Source organism: Vigna unguiculata, chromosome 8, assembly GCF_004118075.2.
Source record: "Vigna unguiculata cultivar IT97K-499-35 chromosome 8, ASM411807v1, whole genome shotgun sequence".
Taxonomy (NCBI): domain Eukaryota; kingdom Viridiplantae; phylum Streptophyta; class Magnoliopsida; order Fabales; family Fabaceae; genus Vigna; species Vigna unguiculata.
Genome location: NC_040286.1, coordinates 27282233 through 27306290, shown reverse-complemented (window position 1 = coordinate 27306290; position 24058 = coordinate 27282233). Strand labels below are relative to the sequence as shown.

At 35.0% G+C, this 24058-nt stretch overlaps 2 protein-coding genes across 3 annotated transcripts; one reads left to right on the top strand and one right to left on the bottom strand.

Moving 5' to 3' along the window:
* Positions 1–3221: 3221 nt before the first annotated feature.
* LOC114193899 lies at positions 3222–6348 on the bottom strand. Of its 2 annotated transcripts, XM_028083880.1 has the most exons (5): positions 6199–6348; positions 6031–6057; positions 5649–5771; positions 4648–4954; positions 3222–4361 (listed from the first exon to the last, which is right to left on the bottom strand). In XM_028083880.1, the coding sequence occupies exons 1-5, from the start codon at positions 6255–6257 to the stop codon at positions 3558–3560; spliced, it is 1320 nt and encodes a 439-aa protein (XP_027939681.1). In that variant the 5' UTR covers positions 6258–6348; the 3' UTR covers positions 3222–3557. The 2 variants fall into 2 exon arrangements, with proteins under 2 accessions (XP_027939681.1, XP_027939682.1); XM_028083881.1 differs by lacking the exon at positions 6031–6057 and having other exon boundaries at positions 6199–6294.
* A 15309-nt stretch (positions 6349–21657) lies between these two features.
* Positions 21658–22155, top strand: LOC114195054. The gene has a single exon (XM_028085449.1). The coding sequence runs from the start codon at positions 21658–21660 to the stop codon at positions 22153–22155; it is 498 nt and encodes a 165-aa protein (XP_027941250.1).
* The last annotated feature ends 1903 nt before the right edge of the window (positions 22156–24058 follow it).

Genomic DNA, 24058 nt, shown 5'->3' with positions numbered 1-24058 from the left:
ACTTACACTGTCTTTAATAATTTTGTTTCATTAATTTTAACTTTCAATTTATGCAATGACAACAATTTTTTCATTAACTTCTGAGTGCATCAACCATTGCTCACACATTATTATTCGTTGTCTTTCTTTCTCCATCTTTGGTTGTTTTAGTTACTTACAAGAATGCTTTTAATCTTTTTATGTTCACAGATTAATTAAATGAATAAACACTATTAATTTGGTCCACAGCTTTAGGTTATTTGACTTATCAGCTTTCTGCTTAATATTTCTCCATTCTTATTCTTTAATTTTTAAATAGTTTGTCCTTTTTTTTTCATTCTTCTAATTTCTAAATAATGTCTTTTGGTGATGTTCAGATATATGGCTTAATATATTTTTATGTGCGTAAAATTATACCTTAGTACTTTTAGGTTCTTATTCATTATATACTCTCTACAAATAATTTGGTTGTTGATGTGAAATATTTTGTGATCAGTTCCAATCCATATAAAATCATGATTTTTTTAGTCATTGGAAATTTTTTTTAGTCTCTATAGTTTTATGACCAAAATATAAAAGTCAAAAACATTTTTATAAGGATGGAAAATACTATAATTTATTAAATATTCACGACTGTATTGAAAAAAAAAATAGAGACCAAAATATTTTTTTATTTTATTTTATAAAGGCAAAAACATATTGAAACAATAAAAAAAATCCGTTAGAATCCAATAAATATATAAATTATTTATTTATTTATTTATTTTATTATATTTGAAAGTTAAAATTTATAGAAATGGACTCTTAATAAATATAATACCTTTCTACCTTTTTTTTCATGAGTTCTTCTCTTTTATGTTCCTCCTACACTGTGACCCTTTTTCATCTTTTGAAGATCGAAGTAGTCGAAGCAAGACTTTTACAACAAATTGTACCGTCTATTCTTATCGATCTATACATATAGGTAAGTGCAATTTGATCCTTTTGTTACTTTTTCGTGTTTTAGATAAATCCATGTCCCTTAATAATCAAGAAATCACAATCTAATTTTTGGTAGGATTTGGTTGTATATAAGACAAGTTTGAGTAATGTGAGATGCCAATAGAAAACTTTGGTAGATGGTAAGAGGAGCTAATCATTAGGGGTTTTCTTTTTAACATTGTTGTGAATGAATAATTATAATTTTCTTGAAATGTTGGGTCTCTGTTTTAAAAAAAAGTTGGGGTTTACGTGTTTGAAGTGTACTTTCATGTAAATATGTAAGGATTGAACGATGGGATTGAAAATATGATAGATAGGATTGAAAATATGATAAATTGTGGGGTGATTGTGAGAAGAAAAAAAATCAGTGAATGTTATGAATCTATGATGATGATTTTTTAGTGAAAACAAGTTGTTATGTAGAAGTAGGAAAGAGTTTGTGATGATGAGAAAGAATTTGTATGGTTCAGTGTGGATTCCGGTGTTTCTAATGCTTTATGTAGACTTTGTGAAACTTTATTTCATAAGAGTGAGTTGTGTGCATGTAATATATATATATATATATATATATATATATATATATATATATATATATTGAATATGATATCTTGTAACAATGATAATCTTAAGATCTGGAGTTATTTTAAAACTGGTTTAGTGGATATAGTTGGACGTTCTGACCCTGTCGCTAGACGCTGTTGACTCAATTATGGAAAAAACAATCTCTATCTTACTCCTGTTTGATGACATTTTGTTTTATTAAATGATTAAAAGTTAGATTTTTGCTTGAAGTAGCGATGTATGGTTGAGTCTAGTGGTTATTTTCATGAAAAAAATACTACTACTTAAGGTGTCAAAGTGTATTGAAGGAGACTTTGGGGTGAACTATTCTGACTCAATTAGTATCTTACTCACATAGTATAACTTTTATGTAGTGTGAATCAAAGAAAGCTTCACATGACACATAGTATGATATAAAAAATAGTGAGATTAATCTTGTAATAGTTTAGCAAGGGGCATTAGTCCTAAGTGTTGGATTGGCGTTAGAACATCATTAGATAATTGAGAACAAACGTGACAGGTGCACAGTTTAATGAGTCCATTCAATAATATATATATATATATATATATATATATATATATATATATATATATATATATATATATATTATTTATTTATTATAGTTAAACATGGTGAATAGATTGTGAATGAAATGAATGTGTAATACATGAAATTTATTTGTTTAAATCACTCCTTTATTACATGTTTGACATTTAATCTTCTCAAACCTTCTTACAATGTCATTTATTCATTTTCTATTCTCCTTTTGAATGCATTAGCTCACCCTTTATTGGTACGTTGCTCTTATTCTTTCTCTGCTGTGATCATAGATTAATACATAAGCAGTAGGTGCAGTGGGGCTAGTAGCTTTGAAGTTGGGTCAAGGTCTTGAAAATTAAGTAGTCTTAGTTTAATGAAGAGTGTTTACAGACATTTTTGGGAATTGAATGTACCTAGATAAGTCCCCATCTTTTAAACAACTTCGAACCTTTATAGCTGCTATTTTGTATCTGTTGGATTATATGCTTATATTATTAATAAGACCTATCACACTTATTATATATCCTATAGATAATGAAATTTTTAGAATGTTACAAAAGGCAAGGGAAATAATGTAATATATTAAGAACTTAAATAAAATTTTATATAATTAATACAATAGTCACTAAAAAAAGAATAAATTTAGCATGTGTGCTTCAGTTGTAAATTTCTTTACTTCTGAGTGTCTGAACCTTTTCTCACTTTATATTTTTTTTCTCTTATCATATCATTTTTGTTTCCATGAATATAGCATGGGTTTCAACTAAACATTTTTTTTTCTTAGTCATGTTATTTATTTCAAATTAATATTGAATTTAGTCACTAAAATTATATATTACAATTACCTTAGTGTAAGTAAAACTCAAATAAGTCCTTGAACTTTAGGATTATTTCTAAATCCCTAAAATATATCACTTTCAATTTGGTCTCTATTCTAAAGACACTTGGTTATATTAAAAACATTAGAATTCAAAACGAAAAACATGTGATTAACTTGTGGATTGCATGAAACCTAGAAAAACTTCAACAAGTCATTCATTTTTCTCCTATACTACAAGAAGATGCAACTTCAAGAGTAAGATTAACCATTTACTTGGATGAGGACAGAACTAAGGATATATACATTGTTCATATATTTAGACAACTGAAATCACAACAATAACATTAAAAACAGTAAAAAATGTCTAGATTTGTTATTTAAGACTTTAACAATGTTAATGGTCAGTGGTAGCAACATATATCAATCTTGAATCTTTTGGAGTCTAAAACAGTGATATTAACTGAGCTCCAAAAGAAAGAAGAAACTAAACTACAGCATAAGTTTTCATCAGTCTTTTCTAACTTTGTTTCTTCTCTATTCAAATGAAAATATGATATTAACCCAAGTTAGATATCATCATGTAGACTCTCTCTAATTCGTTAAAGTTTATAGTTTTCAAAACTTCAACCAATAGTAGAGTTTGTTCATTTCAAAAGAGTGTGTTGCTAACTTCTCTCATCTTCTTAGGTATTTCTTTCCTCTGGCATCATCTTCAATGATACTGCAAAGGGTAGGCGGAAAATCAACAGGCCACAAAACCACATCATTTCCCCAAACAACCATCTTAGCAAGATGATCTGCAGCTCGGTTAGTTTCACGCCATGAGTGAGAAATTTGATATTTATCAAAATTCTTCAATAGTTTCCAAATTTGTTTCAAATAGTCCTGAGCTTTTGGACAATGTTGTTTTCTATTAACTGTATTCACAACACTCATGGAGTCTGATTCCACCCATATTGCTTTGATCCCAAGACCCCAGCAAAGAACAAGGCCTCTCCAAATTGCCCATAGTTCAACCAAGAAAACATCTCCTTGAGGCATTTTAGAGACAAAAGCACATATTGGTTCACCCCTATAATCACGAAGCAGCCCTCCAAAACTGGCACTGTCTCTGTTGATAGAACCATCAGTGTTTAATTTTGTCCATCCAAACTCTGGCTTTCTCCACTCACACCATCTTATGGATCTGGAAACTGGATTGAGAATGTTAGCAATTTGGTTGAGATTCCTTATCAGAATCATCCCTTTGATTCTTTTCTGAGTAGAGGATAACATGTATGTGCTATTTGTTTGATGGAACTCTACTCTTAGCTCTTTTTCCTTATTCTTATGTTTCTTCCCTTTGTGATGTGCCCTCAGGCAATTTTCACTGGTAGTACTAATCTGACATAAAGCACAGCTCCATTCCTTCTGAACTAGCTTTTTACTAGTTAGCCTTGAATAACTGCTTTCAGTTTTGTGACAACCTGCACTATCATCCTGATGCAAACAATTTGTTAAAGGAAATCTATATCAATTTGTAGTGAGACAATGACACATCAGAGGTAGAGTGATAGAAAATCTGATGAGGAATGAATAGGAAGCAGACACCTAATTGTAGATGTGAAGACTTGTATATAAACAAATGTGCAACATAATTACAAGTGAACATTCACCATGGCATTTCCATATTTGGGTTCAGAGATAAATTGAAAAATTAAAAGTAGCAAAAAAATGGCTGAAACCTTAATATTATCAGATGGGTTGCAATGCTTGAAACCAATACCTGACATGCTTCAAGTTTCGTTTCTTTTATTTGACTTGGCGTAATTATCTGATCAGAGAAATCAACAAGTTCCTTTTCCAGTATTTGAGTTGATGTAGTTGTCTGGTCAGAGACATCAAAAAGTTTACCACCCTCATCTGATTTAGAATCTGTGTCCTTCTCAGTGAAGATGTTTGATATCTTTGTAAATGGACTCCAAGAACAGTAGGGTCTAATTAGGAATTTGTAGGCACATGGTGCTGCACCAACATAAGGTATCAACAGCAAGATAGTTGCTATGGATTTCAGATGAGGCCACCATGGGAGGCTGTAAATAAAAATAGGCAAATTAAAAATGAAAAGAAATTGAAGTAGAAAATCAAAAGATCAGGATATGTTACTATCAATGCAAGTTATATTTGGTTCCATGCAGCAGACAGTGATTGTACCAGGGTGAACTCTTACTATGTTTTCTTTCTTTTCTAACTATACAATCAAATTGAAGAATAAGGGAAGAGGTTAACTTCTAATTTGAGCTTTGGAGACATAAATTGAATAGCGGGATTAAAACAAAGTATGCACATTGCAGTAACTTGGAAGGTAAAAATTGGAAAAGATGGCATACCAAGAGTTTACAAGTTTGAGTATTTGGGATCAAGATTACAAAATAATGGTAAAAATTAATGAAGATGTCTTGTGATGTAAGATGAGTGGTTAAAATGAAAAAAAAAAAAAAAACTAGGAATTATTTGTTATCACAAAGTAATACGAAGCTTAAAGGAAAATTTTACTGTCACATTGCTCTATGACTAATATACTATGAAAGATAATGTTAGACTTCGAAGTTACGAGAGAGAAAGATGTGTAGCGACTGTATTAGAGGTTAAGAAAAAATGACAAAAACTTGACTCAGGCTTATCAGTGAGCATGAACAATTAGGTGAGTTTAATGATTGATGTAAACTAAATACTCTTTAGATTTTATCAGATTATCAATTAAATTCTCAGCAGAAAGGAAAATACCAGTTAAATAACACTGAAAGTTCCCATTCCACCATCATTGACAGGGAAAACAGAACCCAAAAAACAAGGCATCGCTGGTTGCTGGAACGACAATCACTCTCCATTGCACGAACAGAAACAAATCTGGAAAAAGAAAAAAAATAATAGGAACCAATCTCATACACATACATCTCTGGTACTTTCAGAAAAAGATTATCTTTTTACCAAGGAAAAACATTCAATTTGATTTTTGCAACAATTTAATACAATTAATTTCATACCCAAACAGAACAGTGAATGCTTCGCAGAATTAAAGGGTAATGTAATTGAACAACAAAATGGGGTATTTTTTCTTTATTGTTATCATTATCCTATTTACGAGTACTGATTAGCATCTACTTACAATGGACAAAGCAAGGTAAACGGAGGCCTGCATGTGTAAGAAAAACAAAACAGACACCAATGTAAGAGAATAAGAACATAAGAAAATGTAACGAAAGGGTTAAACTTGGTTGATCATAGCTAAATTTTGAAACAAGTGTAATGAAGAAAAGAGAAGAGTTGGATTTACCATGAAAGAAGGGTGAATGAGTTGGTTAAGAGAGTGTAAAATGGTTCTTCCCAATCCATTCTTTGTTTCTTAATTTCAATCTCTTTTCTTTTCTTCTTCCAACAAAGAAAGAACTTTAAGAGAAGCAACAAGTTCCAATAAAGCAGTTGAGAAGGGGAAGACTAAAAGTCAATTAAATCACTGCTGTGCTGTCTCTTTGTTTCCGCATGAACCAATGAAGAAAAAACACAACAAAATCAAAATTATTTTTAATCCAATTGGAGTAAAATTTATACTTGTTATTATAATCTAAATCATTTCTCTTTTGTATTTTTTTTCTTCCCTTTTCCTTGTGGTTCTAATCCAAAAATGGTGAGTTCCTCAACAAAGCAACTTTATTTCAGAGTGTTGCGCGGCTGCACCAATCCAATCATCATAATTTTTATTGAAAACAGAATTACCAATTAGATTTGAATCTTTTGCTTTTTGAATGAGAAATGGTGTCTCTTTATCTTCAACAACACAACATCTTTGATTTACTTTTTGAATTTTGGTGTAATTAGTAATTTGGTTACCACCATAAGAGGATATGTGTTATTCAATATTTTTCTTGTCAAATTGGTTTCCACCCTTATATTTGAAAAGATCTGTTATGCAATCAATTTAATTAGACATGACTAAAATTTCTTGGTTGATACCATGAAAGAGGGGGAAATAAAACCTGTAAAATTTATGAGAATATAAATCTGGTATAGCCGGTTAGATATTCTCATTGAAAGAGGGGGAAATAAAACATGTAAAATTTATGAGAATATAAATCTGACAGAGCCGGTTAGATATTCTCTCATAAATTTAAGATTAAATTACATGAAAGAGGGGGAATTAAAACATGTAAAATTTATGAGAATATAAATCTGGCAGAGCCGGTTAGATATTCTCTCATAAATTTAAGATTAAATTATGTACATAAAATGTTCTTAAGCCTTTAAATGATTATCGCATCTTTTAATAAATATTACTCAAGGCATCCGTAGATGCCTAGAGAGAAACTACTCCATAAAAACTTACTTCGATTCCAGAGGGAGGGGAGAGAGTTCTAAAATTCTTCGTTTATTTATGGTTGAAAGCAGAGTATACAAGAGAGGAAAGGTGATGAGAGACAAGCAGGAGACAAGTAGAGAGAAGGCAGAGGTAGAGAGAGAAGGTTTAAGAGAGAGAGAGGGGTTCAGAGTTCTTGCCCAGCATAAGGGATTTAAAGACTCTTTTATAGAAAAACTTTGAAACCTGTAACTTGTTGAACCAGTTTTCAAGTGACCGGTTACTTATAGTCTAAGTCATCTGGTGACGTGGTCTGTGTTTGAATGTTGTGTGTTTTTACCCTTCAGTCTATTACTCAGTTATGAGTAAAATTACTGTGTCACAGGTAAGAACACTTAACTGTCCTCTTTTGGAGACTACCGTAGAAATCATGTCTTCGGGATCTTCCTCAAGTATTTGGTCTGAGTCTTCATTGTCAGAAGGGAAAGAAGATCCAGGAGTTCCTTGTCCGTGGCTTCCTGTTTCTTCATAAATTTCTCTATATATCCTTTCTTTTTCAAATCTTTTAACCAGTATTGGACTGGCTTCTATAGGGAAAGGATGAAATTTGTTTCCCATAAACTTTTTCCAGTATATTTTGGTGTTTATAGTTTCTTTTAAAAGGATATATTCGGTATTATCCTTTCTGGAGAAATTCCAATTTGACCCTTCTACGTAAGTTTTCCATAGTTGGTACTGGTATAGCTTTTCTTTGTTGAGTGATAACCCTTTCAAGAGACTGTGTTCTAGATGGACATGGGCCTCTGGATTTGATTCTGTGAATAGTTTTATGACATGTGTTGCCACACTATCAGGGGTTGTGGCGCTTTTTGGGGAAGAGGTGATTTGTAAACATATATTGGTCATATATTCTGCCTGTATTTCATTTACTACCGAGTTTATCTCCTGGGTTAGAGAGTTGAATTTTTCGGTAGGTGGGATAAGAAGTGTTTGGAGACATCTTGCCTCTAATAATAGTGAAAGACATATGACTATGTCTCTATATAATTGATTTTTAAAGGTTTTAAAATCAATTTGAGCCTTTCTAAAAATGAATTTTATTTGGCATGTGCATTTTGTGGTTACTGTTTTGCAATAGTCTGAAGACTCTTGGCATGGTGTTTTTGTGTCAAAATAAGTCTGGGGTTTTACAAATAATCCATTGTAATTTTGTGTTTCTGAATGAACTTCAAACAAGAACTCTTGTATGACTTCGAATTTTGCAAGGAAAATGTTTGGGTTCATTTGTGGTGAGAAGCTACAAGAGGCAGCATAGGTGTGTGTTTGGGTTCTTGGTTCAAATGTCAACCCTATTTTTATTTTTTCTTTATCAATAGTTCCCAGCTTTAAAGCCATTTGGGCTTCTTCTAAAGAATTAAAGCCTTTGTAAGTAGACCAAAATTGGTCTTGTTTTGCCTCAGAAATGTCTTTGAAAGAAGTATAAACTCCTTTGTTTGGCCCTGTAATTAGGGCATAATGTGTAAATCCTTTCCCAGAGGGAGAGGCTGGTGAAGTTAACAGAACTCCTTTGTTATCTGCATTGCAGAAATTGTATAGTGCACTAATGATGCTTTGTTTCACCTTAGTGACTTGGTGTTCGTTTTGAATTGTGTATTTTGGAATATTCCATATGTTGTCAATTAAAACATTTAATTTGACATTTGTGTTATCTCTACCAGGAAAATGGTAGGTATTTGTGAGTATTGGCAATTCTTGTTTGCCATACTTTGTGTATTGTTCCACCACAAAGGGGGACTTGACTGGTTTAGGACCTAAAATTCCTTTCTTTGTGCTTTGTATAAATTTCATTTTGGAATATTTGTACCTGCAATATAGAAGCAAACGGGTCAAGCAATAAAATGTCTGAGCCTTTGTAGGTGTTGTTCTAAAACCATGATGTTGCCCTTGTACGAGGCAAGTGTAAAAGCATATTGGAAAGGATTGTGTGGGAATAGTTCATTTCTTCTTTGCCTTAGTTTGGCTAACTTTCTTTTAAACCTTTTTATTTGTCTAGATATTTTGATGGCAGGACTAGGACTAAAGACAGGACTAATCCCTCTTGGCTGTAATGGTTGTATTATGATCCTGACCTGGAATCCAGGAGGGATTTCAGGATCTTCGATGTGTAACATATTCATGTATATGATGGTATAGAAAATTCTTTGAGTCTTACTTTTGTATGATGTACCTGGAAAGGATATCAGCAAACATATTGTCAGATCCTTTGATATGTTCAAAATTTATTATTTTTCCGGAATTTATGTAATCTCTAAAAAGTAACCATCGTCTGTGAGGTTTTTTGTCATTATTTATTTGGTTTTTCCCATAGGAAACGATTGCTTCACAATCAGTTCTAATGGTTATTTCTGGCTTATTTATCAAAAATAATTTAAATGCTTCTAAGGCGTGTATAATTGCATTGACCTCATAATCAGTGCTGGTCTGATAAACTTGTGGTTTCATAGTATATTTTCCAGAAGCATATCTGCATATTTGTTTATTATCTTTTGACAGATATTTATTTTTCTTCCTTTTTAGGATAGCTCCCCATCCTGATTCACATCCATCACATTCAAGTACTAAATAATCTGAATCTAATGGTAATTGTAAGGTAGGTAATTTATTTACCTTTTGTTTTATATTTTGAACTAATTTTATATCTTCAGAATTAAACTTTCTTTCTCCTTTTAGACTCCTTTTATATAAAGGGGCAGTGTATTTTCCCAAATCTGGGATAAAACTCCTGGCATAATTTAAAAGTCCTAAAAAAGATCTTAGGGTTTTTATGTCTTCCATTTTATCAGGAAAGTCTTGAATTTTCTTAGAAATGTGAGGTTGGAGTTTTATGGTTCCATTACCTATTTCTGTTCCAAGGAATTCTATGAAATTTTTACAAATTTCCATTTTTCCTTTTGATATAATTAAACCATATTTTTCAAGTTTGTATAATACTTGTTTTAGGTGGAGGTAATGATCTTCTTTTGTTTTGGAAAAAACTAGTATGTCGTCTATATAGACACATGTAAAAGTTTTGCAGTCATTGAAAATGTTATCCATTTTTCTTTGAAAAATTGCAGGAGCATTTTTAAGACCAAAAGGCATCACATGCCATTCGTATAACCCTTCAAAACAGGAGAAGGCTGTCCATTTTATAGATTCTGGTTCCATTTTTACTTGATGGAATCCACTTTTGAGATCAAATTTTGAAAACCATTTTGCATTTTGAATACGATTTATAAGAATTTCTTTAGACGGAATTGTATATCCATCTTCAACTGTATTATCGTTTAAACGTTTATAATTGTAAACCATTCTAGATTTACCTCTTTTTTGTTCGGAAGATTTATTTATTATGAAAGCAGGACTCCTGTGAGGACTTTCACTTGGAGCTATTACTTTTAGTTTCAGAAGGTGGTCAATATGCATTCGACATTCCTCCTGCTCCCAATTATTGAACTGTATATCTTTAGTCTTTATAATTAAATCAGGGTTGATTATGTTTAATTTACAAGTAACAGGATCACGATTCCAAAATTTTGTAGGATCTTCTCCTATTATACTAGTTTTATTTAACCTATCCAAAATTTGTTGGATATTATCAAAAGTGATTGTTTTAGGTATTTTTATGGATGAAAAAGAGTTCATAGTGTCATCTGGACAGTAATCTATGAATTCTAAATCTTCTTTCATACAATCACATTTTTCTGAGGATTTGGTGCTTGTACATGAACATTCATCAGAGGATTGTTTTGTATAGCTGTCTCCACTAATTATGGGTGACATTTGTGTTTTATCACTAATGATGACATAATCCTTGTTTATAGTGATAGTTCTATTATGACCTAAAATAAAATCTAAACCAATAATCATGCTTTGTTTTGAAGGGACTAAATTTTCTACACGCATGGTTTTAAGATGTATTTTTTGGCCAAATAGGTCACAATTTGTACTAAATTGAAGAGAAATATTGTTTATTTCTTCGTCATTTATCATTACTACTCCAGACATAGTTCTTGTTTTTTGTATATATTTACTTTTAGTAATCATATATGAAGGTACTTTTGTTTTGCAGACGACTGTCAGAACATACTGTGTCTAAGAGGGCCTGTATAATTTCTTCTTTAGCAGGGTTTTTGTTTTGTTTTGGAAAATTTAATTTTACTAACACTTTAACAAATATTAGTTGTTTTTCATTGCAAACTAATGGGATACATTCTGTGGTTCCCATCATGTTATTTTGTATGTTTTTTAAGATGATACTTGTTCCAGAATCTTGGATTATTTGTTCTAGACGAAGAATTTTTTCTTCCAGGTTATTTATTCTGGTTTCTAAAATTGAAGTCCTAGTATCAATTATGTTTTTATCTTTTATGTTTTCTTTTTGTTCTAAAAAAATTGGTATTTCTTGTATTTTTAGATGTGTTGTAATACATTTTATACAAAAAATTTTGTAGCATAAAGGACAATGAGCCCTTTGTGATTTATGAAAATATCTATCACAATACTGGCAGGAAATAGATGTTGGTCCTGAAAAGTATTGTAATGTATGAGGACATATATTTGTTTCAGTTATATTCATTAGATAATATCCAGAATCATCTAATATTTCGCCCAATTCATTATATTTGTCATTTAATTCGAAATCATATTCTTTAGGGTAAATTTGGATAAATTCATTATTTGTAAAATCATTTATTAAGTCATAATTTTTGGGTTGTTTTTCTAAATTAATTTCATCATTGAATTCTGTTATACTAACTACTGATAATATTTCAGAATCAGTAGATACATCTTCATCGATTGGAAGAAGATTCATGTGGCAAGATTTGATGAGCTCTGCTTCTTTTGTATAAAGATTTGCTATGTTTGGACAATCTCTTGAGAAATGTCCAGTTTGGCTACAAGCATAACATTTTAGTGTTTGTTTGTAATTTTTATTTTCTCTAAATTTTCTAACGTGCCTGTCAGGATTTAGAGTTGGTTTCCTAGAATTTGAGGATCTTATAGTATAAGTCTTTCTAGAATTAGTTGGTCTTTGTACAGTCGATTGAGACTTATGACTATAAAGTTGGCTATGTCTAGGTTTTCTTCTGGGCATATATTTTTTATTTTGATTGTATTGTTGTGGAGTGTATATTTGTTTACAGATTCCAGAATCAGAATTTTTTAATTGTTTTTGTATTGCAATATGTGTACAAGTGTCTTCCATTACTTTCATAATATGTTGTATTCTTATTGAGAGGTTATTTAACATGGGAGTTACCTCATCGTTTTTCCAGGATTCTCTGATTTTCTGGCCTAATTTTCCTGGAAGTTTAAGAAACATTTTTTCTCCAACACTTATATCATGAAAACATCCGGCTATGGAGGCATACATGAGATAATCTTGTAAAAATTCTTTAATTTTTCCAAAATATGTTATAGATAACCTTTCTAGATGTCCTAAATAAATTTGTTGTCTGAGTGTGTTCCCATCATTTGCAGATTGAGAAGTGAGTAATCTTTGTATTAGGGAGCAAAAATTATAAATGTTAGGACCTGGTTCGATCACTAATGTATTTAATTCTGTTGGGTAATTTTTTTTAAAAGATTCCCAACATGCTCTGGCTATATCACCTAAGTAGGTTTCTCCTTTGGCAATCATGTCTTGTGAAGACTGAACTTCTTTTTCGTAATGGATACCATAATCACGGATTACAGTAGCAGTCCATTGTTCAATGTATGTTGGTAATAATTGAGGGTCAATTCCTCCTATGTTTAATAAAAGATTTGGCAATGGGAAATTTGGTTCTATTGGGAGCCTCTTTCCCTGTGTTGTATATTGATTATCTGTAAAAGTAACATTTGTTGGGGATTCTCTGGGTATGAATCCAGTAGAATAGCTTTGTGTACCAACATGTTCTAACTGATAACTGTTGGGGTTTACTGATCCTACACTTGTATTGACGAAACCTATTGTAGATAAAGGTTCTAATATTATTGAAGAGTTGTCTTCTTTGTCTAAGTACAGGCTATCAAGGAAATTATTTATGATATTATCTGTTTCATCGTAAATATCTTCAATATTTGTGTTTGTAGAGAGATCCAAAGATCCTTGTCTATACATGGCTATAATTGCTTGATGATGATTCCATTCTTCATCAGTCATTTCATCATTTTCATCTTTTTCGTATTGTATGATATTCATCATGGAAATGTGTTCGTTATCAGGAATGGCTGAAGTGCTATGCCTATTTTCAGCTAACCTATCTTGTTCTAAGTCAAGTCTTGGTATATTTGTGTAATCTACAAAACTTAGACTAAGTCCTCTAAACCTGTTATGTAAAATGGCAGATGAAGGGGCTGTAATTGGGTTATTTTCTTCTCTGGGTAAATGTGTTTGCCATAAATGTCCTTCATTTCTTCTTGTGAAGGCTTGAGCTGGTAAGAATTGTGTACCATAAGAGCTAATGGCTTCTTCTAATGGTCTAGTGTTTATTCTATACATAGAACAAATATGGTTACTTATTCTTCCTATGAAGGTTATGTCTAAATGTAGATTTTCACCCATCCAATTGGGTCCAAAACCTATCGTTTGTACTTCTAGGTTTATATGATTTATAAAATCTTGTAAAGTTAATGTGAAATTTGGAGCAAGATAAATAAGGGAAAAGGGTTGATTTAAATCTACTTCTAAAATCCCTATTACACTTTGTGAATCATTATTCTGAAATCTTGAATCGTGTAGAACTATCAAAGCTCTAGCTCCAATCATATGTCTGGCTAAGGATCTGACTCCAATGGTAATTAACCCCATGTGAACATATCTTCCTTGTTGATTTTGTAATTGTCTTCCTGTTTGTGGAGATATTAGAGGGATTATCTCATAAGTGTTGTCAGGGAGATGAAAATCTTCTATTCTCCTATATCGATAAAGGCTTGTTCGTTCAGAACTTAGCCACCCTATGTTGTATAATTGTCTAGGATTTAGAGAATATATCCTTGAGTTAGATCTTATATCTGTATTTTGTTGTATATCTACTAAATCTTCTAATCTTCTAATGTTAGTAGTTCTTTGTCTATTTAAGAATCTATCTAAGATTCCTGGATGTTGTATAAGATTTTGGCTTCTAGTCTGATGTTCCCTTAATCTTCTGCGGGTTCCAGGGAATCTTTGTGTGCTACTAGGTTCTGTTGTACTATTCATATTAATATTATCAGCTTGTGTTTGTGTAGACGTATTGGTTTGTGTTATCATTACAAACTATTATCATTGTTTGAAGAATGCGCTGCATTGGTACTTGCAGCTTTTGAATCTTTTTTAGTTGTAACTTTGATAAATTTCTGTGAATTTTTAGAAGTTGTTTTTATATGTGTATGTGTCCCTAAAGATAGTTTTGATACTTGCTTTATAAGACCATCTATGTCTTTGGACAAGTTCGTCCCTTTAGTAGAATCAATCATATGATTCAATTTTCTAGAAACTTCTTCTAGAAGAGCTATTATAGTGTTATTTTGTCCTATAATGACTGTGTGTACAGGGTCTACTTCTGAAGTAGGTTTTTTATAACCTACAGGAGGAGAGTTTGTAATTTTTTCAACAGCAGTTAGGGCTGATTTGTAGTCGGAGCCTAGAAATGGTTGTATGTTATCCATTAAAGAAAATTTTAAACAGAAAAACAAGAAAGCAGTGTAGTGGCAGAAAAACAATAGTAAGTAGGCAAAGCGGAAAAGCAGTAGTAGGAGATAAAAGGCAGGAATCTACGGAATACACTGTAGAGTAATACTTATAAAAGAATATAAATAATCATAAGGCTCAAAAACTCTTTTTTTTTTATCAGATTTCTAAACAAGAAAATATATATGTAAAGAGTGTCGCAATATGCAAAGTATTCCTCAACCCTCAGAGGCAGATCAGATGGGACTTATGGCTCTGTTGGCTCTTCTGGCCATAACCTGCCCAATCTACAAAGGGTATCCTAGCAAATACAAGCCACTTCAATTACACAAACATTCAAAAGGTACCTAAGGATTTCTCGCTCTGATACCATGAAAGAGGAGGAAATAAAACATGTAAAATTTATGAGAATATAAATCTGGCAGAGCCGGTTAGATATTCTCTCATAAATTTAAGATTAAATTACATGAAAGAGGGGGAATTAAAACATGTAAAATTTATGAGAATATAAATCTGGTAGAGCCGATTAGATATTCTCTCATAAATTTAAGATTAAATTATGTACATAAAATGTTCTTAAGCCTGATTATCGCATACTTTTCATGAATATATTTTAATAAATATATAAATAAATTATATTCTTAATTATAAATCATTTTAAATTTAAGAATATAGGTATAATATCTTTCTTGAAATATATTCAAAGAGACTAATTAAAAAGATAAATCTTAGATTAAGTACTAATGTACCATTCATGTTACTACTATAGGGTATATATATATATATATATCAACAAAATATTTAAGATTAAAATATTAAATGATAAACATTATTATTTCTTTTTTTGGAAAACTAAATATTTGTACAAAAATATTATTTATTGTATTATTATTATTGAAATATATGTATTACACTTGCATACGTGTTCATATTTTTACGATAATAAAAAATAATAAACTATTATTATTATCATTATAATCAAAACTAAATATAGATATTTTTATAATTTTGTTGTAAATCATTTTTATTTATTTTATAATTAATATTTTAGTTAAAAATAATTAAACTTTAAAAAAATATCAAATAAAAATTGTATTCATTAAAAAAAATCACTTAAAGATAAAATTAATAAAATAAATATTTTAATTTAAAAATTAAAATTGAAAAACAAATATAAACACCAGAGAATTTTTTATATAAATAAATATAAATTATTATTATTATTATAACCGCTCACATCAACTTAAAAACAGAATATACCGCAATCTTAAGCACTACTAATTGTTTTATTACTATATAACTTTAATACAATGTATAATAAACAATATATTTTATTATTTTATTTTCATAAATAAATGAAATTATATAAAATAAAAAAGTAATATATACATAAAATCATAACAGGAAAAGGGTATAATGATAAACGGGGAAACACATAGCATAATAAGAAGAAACAAAAGCATATAATAAATTATTATTCAATTTTATATTTTTAATTAATTCAATCATAAGTTGTAAAGTAAAACAAATTATGCTACTTGATATTAAAAAAAGGTATAAATATTGATTTGGTACCCCAACTTTTTGGGAAAGTTCAATTTAGTACCCGAACTTTAGGAAGGTTCAATTTGGTATCCAAAGTTTTTAAACGAGTTTATTTTGGTACCTTCCGTTAAACACTATATAATGTCGTTTGGCTTCTATTGAGGTGGCACTGTGCAGGTCATACGTGGTAAAAACATGGTTGGGCACGTGGTTTTTATGGTGTAAAAAAAATTGAAGTAAAAAATTTGTGAAGTAAAAATTTTTACAAAAGCGTTGTTGTCGATTTGAGACAAAAATTAGGGATGTGAAATCGAAAAATTTGCAGAACGGAAAATTAGGACAGAAGCTAAATTTGGGAATTAGGGTTCGGTGGTTGATTTGCGTTCGGTGATCGGAGAAGAAGGACGAAGATTTCCTTCCGTTTGTTGGAGAGGGCGAAGCTAGGAAGAAGAAGCTTCAGCCGTTCTCCAAAATTGTCTCCCATCATTCTTGATAGTTCTAGCCGTTCTCAGCACAGCTTCCACTCCGTAATTGCATGTGGGTGCTTCACCCAACCCTCTACAACCACCATTACAGGATAAGTTTTGATTTCACATCAACCATGAATTGTGAGAGCAAGAGGAAGATGATTGAGCCCTTGACGTTTCTTCAATGTTTAGAGAAATCAGAAGAAGAGAAAACCACCTATTAGGGCACTCTCCACAAAATAGGGCACTCTCCAAAAAATAGGGCACTTAAAGTTCACAAATAAAGGGGGATTCCAACTCATTTTATTTGAACCATTGTTTCTGCCACGTATCCCTAGCACAGTGCCACCTCAACAGAAGCCAAACGTCGTTATGTAGTGTTTAATGGAAGGTACTAAAATAAACCCGTTTAAAAAATTTGGGTATCAAATTAGACATTCCTAAAGTTTGGGTACCAAATTGAACTTTTCCAAAAAATTGGGGTACCAAATCAGTATTTATACCTTAAAAAAATTAAAGTAATACTTAATTATCAAAATTATTAATAAATAATACAATAAAAAATAATATCAATAATTTATTTTTTTATAAAAGTATAAAGTCTTCTTTACTTTATTTAATTAGTTTTATATATATATATATATATATATATATATATATATATATATATATATATATATATATATATATATATATATAAGAGAAATAAAGAAGGAGTTACACTATATCAATATATTCTTCATATGTGTTGTAACATGCTCATGTATTTTGTGTTTGTATTTCGTCTTCATACATTCTTGGCACTTAAACTTTAAGGTTAAACATTTCTTTTGGTTCAATAGGTTATTTTTAAGTGATTTATTTAATGTAACTTTTTATTTTTTTCTGTCTTCAATTTACTTTTTATTTTTTTTAAATGAATTAATTGGTGTTAATACTATTTAGGAGATAATCACATGTTAGTGATTTTGAGTGTCCAGACAAATGAATTTAAGTAATTAATGTAAATGAATGTTAATTAAAGAGTAACAAGTTTAAGATATTTTGTGTAAGGCCCATTAAAATTGGCTTAATACTTTCTGCTCTAAAGTAAAGGGGTTGTCCTTATAAATGGGCCTAGGGTGGCCCAAGTGATAAAACCCAACCCTAATTCGCCCTAACTCACTCACTTTCACTCCTTCACAGAAACGTAGCCGTCTCCCTCCGCTGCCAAAAGAGCTCTGCTAGGGTTCGCTTCCTCATCTCGAACAAGTTCGCTCAAGCTCAGTTTTTGGTCTTCTGCTCCATGTAAGTGATCCCCAATCCCATGCTTGTTCCATGTAAGAGCTCTTTTCTGTATTCCCTCACTTAAGGTCCCGTAATAATGCTATTCTGCTACTGTTCCGCCAGTGTCCAGTCCATCTCTCGAGCTGCAGTGCTCCGCGGCCCAGAGTCAAAGCCCCGCGTAACCCCTTTCCAGGTACGGGAAGTTAGGGTTTTGCGAAATAATTGATGTTCATGTTTTTCTTTTGAAATGTATGTGTGATTTGACGATCTGTACGCTGTCTTGAGTGTGTGGAATGTGCTATTGAACTATTTGGCTGTGTTTCTGGTCTGTTACGTGCCTGAACAGTGGGCGAGGACTGATAATCTCGCCCAAGCGAGCTATCTCGCCCAGGCGAGGTGAGCTGAGGCTCGCCCAGTAATTCTCGCGTGAAGGGTCGCCCAGGCGACCAGCTCCATTTATTTGAGTGAGCATCTCGCCCACGCGAGGAGGGTCTCGCCTGAGCGAGAGACTCTCTCGCCTGAGCGAGACTTCTCTGCCTGAGCGAGGGTGCTGTCTAATTTGGTGTTCCTTTCTGTTTTTGATGGTTGGCATGTGATTAATAAGATTATTGCATGATGGCATGATGGATTGAATGTATATATATATATATATATATATATATATATATATATATATATATATATATATATATATATATGACGAGGGGGGCTCATATGTGATGACGGGTAAGAGTGGCATGATCTTACGTGAATATTACATGAGGGGTTAGATACGTATGTGATCACAAATCGGGTATGAACAACGATGAACCTTGGTGGTTGGTAATTTTGTGGCATGATATTGACATGAGGGGAGATGTTCCTCAAGGTTGGTAATACGAGCTGGTACTGATTGACATGTGATATATGGGGGTTGTTTATGGATGTTGGTATGAATCTTCCATGCATGGTGTATGTGATTATTTCCTTGTTGATTTATGATTGTTGGTCTGTGTCAGCGTGTAATTCCTTGGGGTCTCTAGGTGAGACCTCCAGGGCTGCGCTTCAGTGGTCGGGACGTAATTCCATGGTCCTGTTAGTGGGTGTCCATGGTGGTGCCCCATCTGTATAACTAGGTAAGGATTCAAGTTAAGGTTGCATCCTGACACTCTAAGGAGTCAGTTAGTCTCACTTAGAGCGGACTGACTCCTGTGGTGAGAGTAGCAGGAGGCCTGAAATTCATTAAGGGCTAATCTTGTGGTGAGGGAAAATTGATCCATCGTAACACTTGTAACACATTGCTCGGGGGTGAGCAGAGGTATCCACCACAAGTGCGGGCATCCGCTGAATCCGACCAAGTTATACGTATCCGGATGAGTCGAGTCGAGTCGTAGTGTATTGATTGAGAGTCATAACATGCTTGGATGATGTATGGATATTGAATGGTGAGAACTATATTTTGACTGTATGATATATGTTGATGGCACTAGCTTACCCGGTTTATTGTATGGTATTCTTGTATGTGGTTCTTCTTTCTTACGATGATCATCAATTTAATTGATGGGAGCAGATGGACGAGGTTCCAGAGGTCAGCAAGGAAATGGAGATTCCGCTGCATAGTCCGCGTGGACTAGTTTATGTTTCTGTATGAGTTTATTTAGGGTTGCGACCCATGTAACTGTTCGTCCTTAGATTTATACACTTTGGTTAACTTTTCCTGTAGATTCTTTTGGGCATCGTGGTGTGCCATGGGTTGTATGGAGTTGAGTTTAAAACTCCCAGACTGCGCTTTTATGTATCTTTCTCGTGACATTCCTTTAATTTCACGTACTTAATTAAATGGGATGTTACATTTATGGTATCAGAGCGGTAATTCCTTAGGTCTGTGGACTTGGATATCCGCTTAGCTTTCTCTGTGTCTTCTGAGTGTTCTTAGTTAAATTCTTGTCTTTATCGAGCCTAACCAAGTGATTTTCTGTGTGTCAGTGGACTATGGCACCTCCTCGTAGGACTTCGCAATCATCCCAGGGAGACGTACCTGATATAGCCAGAGCCATAGAGGCGATGGTAGCGGCTATGGCGCAGCAGAGTGCTGCGATGATGCAACAGCATGAGGCATCCATGCAACGACAAGCGACGTCGCTTGAGCAGCAGTAGGCGATGATACAGCAAATGGAGGCTGCGAGGGTAGCTGCTGAGGATGCTCATCAGCAGCACATGGAGGCCCTCCGCCAGCTGGAGGAGAACAGGGCGGTTGCCCCTGTGTTTAGTCCTGAACCATGACCTGCAGTCAGGGAGTGGAGCTTAGAGGATTTTCTGAAGCACCACACAGCGAAGTTTGATGGGAAGACCAATCCTGACGTCGCAGACCAATGGCTGAAGGACCTGGAGCGCATTTATGATGCGAAGATGTGCCCTGCGGAGAACAGGTTGGCGTTCTATGTGTACATGCTCACAGGGGAGGCAGAGCATTGGTGGATCAACACCAAATCCATCATGGAGGAGAGGGATGAGCCAGTGATGTGGGAAACTTTCAGAGAGAGATTCCTCTCAGAGTACTTCCCAGACAGCATCCGGTACGCCAAGGAGGTGGAGTTCCTCCAGTTGACCCAGGGAGGGAAGACAGTAACAGAGTATGCTGAGAGGTTCAAACACCTCAGCCGTTTCTACACCCTGCCACTCGATGAGGAGTGGCGATGCAGGAAGTTCAAGAATGGGCTTCGCGGTGACATCCGCTTGATGGTGGCTCCCTTGTCCATCAAGGACTTTGCCGCTCTGGTGGAGAAGGTCAGGGTGATGGAGAAGATGAAGTGTTAGGTGGAAGGTCAGCGCCCATAGCAGCCACAGCCGCCTCAAAGGATCGATGGACCGTCTGGGTCCAAGCCCAGGCATGAGGAGCGGAGGAGACCGTATGATAGACCCCACCATCAGCCTCAGGGGTCTAGGAGCTTTTCTCCTCAGTAGGGCCGAGTTCAGTGCTACATTTGTGGAGGCCCTCACCTGAGGAGTGCTTGTCCACGTATAGAGGGTTACCGTAGGTGCAACAACTGTGGCAAGGAAGGCCACTTTGGGAAGGATTGTCCCAACCTTGCCAGGGCAGCGGCACGCCCTCCAGTTCAGACTCCCCATCAGCATCAGAGGAGGGACAGAGGCAACAGGCCTCAGGCTACCGGTAGAGTGTATGCTATGTCAGGAGCTGAGGCATCAGGCTCAGGTAACTTGGTTATGGGTAGTTGCATAATAGTTGGTACTTCTTGATGTGTGTTGTATGATTCTGGAGTGACACACTCTTTTGTGTCAAATGCTTGTGTGGAATGGTTGGGTTTGCCGGTGCGCGAGCTGTAGTGTGAGCTTGCGAGGTCTACTCCGGCGTCGGGTTTGGTCAGGACATCGTCCTTATGTGCTAGGTGCCCAGTGGAGGTAGAGGGACGCATGTACAGGGTGAACTTAATCTGTTTGCCTCTACAAGAGTTGGAGGTGATCTTAGGGATGGATTGGCTCTCTGCCAATCGCGTTTTAGTAGACCGTCGAGAGAAGAAACTGCTCTTTCCCAACGCAGAGGAGCCTGAGTTGGTATCTTCTCAAGGTGTTATGAAGGAACTCCATGACGGTGCGCAGTGTTACATGATCTTCACACATCTGGAGGTGGAGAGAGGAGAGGCGACGTCAGTGATACCGGTTGTGCAGGATTTTGAGGATATGTTCCCAGAAGAAGTGTCAAGGTTACCACCCCGCAGAGAGGTAGAGTTCTCTATCGATCTAGTGCCAGGGACAGGTCCAGTATCGATGGCTCCCTACCGCATGGCACCGGCAGAGTTGGTTGAACTTAAGAAACAGATAGAGGAACTGATGGCGAAACAGTTTATTCGACCCAGCACTTCGCCTTTCGCCTTGGGGAGCGCCAGTGCTGTTAGTGAAGAAGAAGGATGGGAGTTCGCGTCTGTGTGTAGACTACAGACAGTTGAACAAAATGACAATCAAGAATAAGTACCTTCTTCCGAGAATCGACGACTTGATGGATCAACTACATGGGTCAGCAGTATTCTCGAAGATTGATATGCGGTCAGGATATCAACAGATATTGGTGAAGGAAGATGACGTACAAAAGACGGCCTTCAGGTCCAGATATGGCCACTATGAGTATGTGGTTATGCCGTTTGGTGTGACCAACGCTCCAACGGTGTTCATGGACTACATGAACAGGATCTTCCGACCTTTCCTAGATAAGTTTGTCGTAGTCTTCATAGACGACATCCTTATCTATTCTCGGACTCAAGAGGAACATGCAGAACACCTGAGGTTGGTGCTTGGTGTTTTGAGAGAGAAGCAACTATATGCCAAGTTGTCTAAGTGTGAGTTCTGGATGGATGAGGTTTAGTTTTTGGGGCATGTGATATCCGCCCAGGGAATTGCTGTGGACCCAGCAAAGGTTGAAGCAGTGGTAAAGTGGGAGAGTCCTAAGTTGGCCACTGAGATCAGGAGCTTTGTAGGGTTGGCAGGCTACTATAGAAGGTTCATAGAGGGATTCTCCAAGATAGTGGCACCTCTGACTTTACTTACCCGGAAGGACCAACCTTTCACTTGGACGGATAAGTGTGAGGAGAGCTTTCAGGAACTAAAGAGAAGGTTGACGAGTGCTCCGATATTGGTAATTCCAGACGTGGGGAAACCGTTTGAAGTCTTCTGCGACGCGTCTCATCTCGGGCTTGGTTGTGTCTTGATGCAAGAAAAAAAGGTAGTGGCGTATGCTTCACGACAGCTTAAGGTGCATGAGCGTAACTACCCCACTCATGACCTAAAGTTGGCAACGATAGTATTTGCCTTGAAGATCTGGAGGCACTATCTTTATGGTACACAGTTTTGTGTGTTTAGTGATCATAAGAGCCTCAAGTATCTGTTTGACCAGAAGGAGTTGAACAGGAGACAGAGAAGATGGATGGAATTCCTGAAGGACTATGACTTCGAGCTCCTATATCATCCAGGAAAGGCAAAAGTGGTAACAGATGCCCTGAGTAGGAAGACTGTACATACGGCACACCTTATGATTAAGGAGGTGGAACTGCTAGAAAGGTTTAGAGACATGAAGCTACAGGTGGAGTTGGGGTCCGAGTTCATTAGGTGTAGTACCTTGACTATATCTAGTGACTTCTTGACCTTGATTAGAGAGAGGCAGTTATTGGATGCCAGTTTGAACAAGGTTAGGGAACAACTTGGATCGGATGAAGCCAGAGACTTTGCTTTGGGTGATGATGGCATCCTGAGGTTCCAAGGCAGGGTGTGTATACCTGATGACGTCGAGGTAAAACGATTGATCCTTGAGGAAGGGCATAAGAGTCGTCTTAGTCTGCATCCTGGCATGACTAAGATGTACCAGGATCCCAAGGAAAACTTCTGGTGGCAGGGAATGAAGAAGGATGTGGCACAGTTTGTATCAGCCTGTCTGACTTGTCAGAAGGCGAAGGTGGAGCACCAGAGACTCGGGGGAATTCTACAGCCTTTAGAGATACCCGTGTGAAAATGGAACAACATCTCCATGGACTTTGTGACCCATCTGCCGCGAACTTTTAGGGGACATGACACCATCTGGGTGATAGTGGATCGATTGACCAGGAGTGCACACTTCTTAGCGATGAACTTGAGGATGTCCATGGCCAAGTTGGCCCAGCTGTACGTTAAAGAGATTGTGAGGTTACATGAAGTACCTTCGAGCAAAGTTTCCGACCGAGACTCACGTTTTACATCCCAGTTCTGGCAAACCTTATAGGAGGCCTTGGGGACAAAGTTGACTACGAGCTCAGCCTATCACCTCCAAACGGATGGCCAGTCGGAGAGGACCATCCAGTCACTTGAGGACTTACTACGGACGTGTATATTGGATCACCTGGGAGCT

Excerpts from the sequence above, each read along its gene's own strand:
- LOC114193899 (XM_028083880.1), bottom strand. The coding sequence starts at position 6,257 with ATGGATTGGGAAGAACCATTTTACACTCTCTTAACCAACTCATTCACC. Across the intron at positions 5,772-6,030 it reads TTTACCTTGCTTTGTCCATT|ATTTGTTTCTGTTCGTGCAA; the intron begins GTAAGTAGATGC and ends TTCTTTTTCCAG. Across the intron at positions 4,362-4,647 it reads CGAAACTTGAAGCATGTCAG|GATGATAGTGCAGGTTGTCA; the intron begins GTATTGGTTTCA and ends TGTTTGCATCAG.
- LOC114195054 (XM_028085449.1), top strand. The coding sequence starts at position 21,658 with ATGGATTGGCTCTCTGCCAATCGCGTTTTAGTAGACCGTCGAGAGAAG.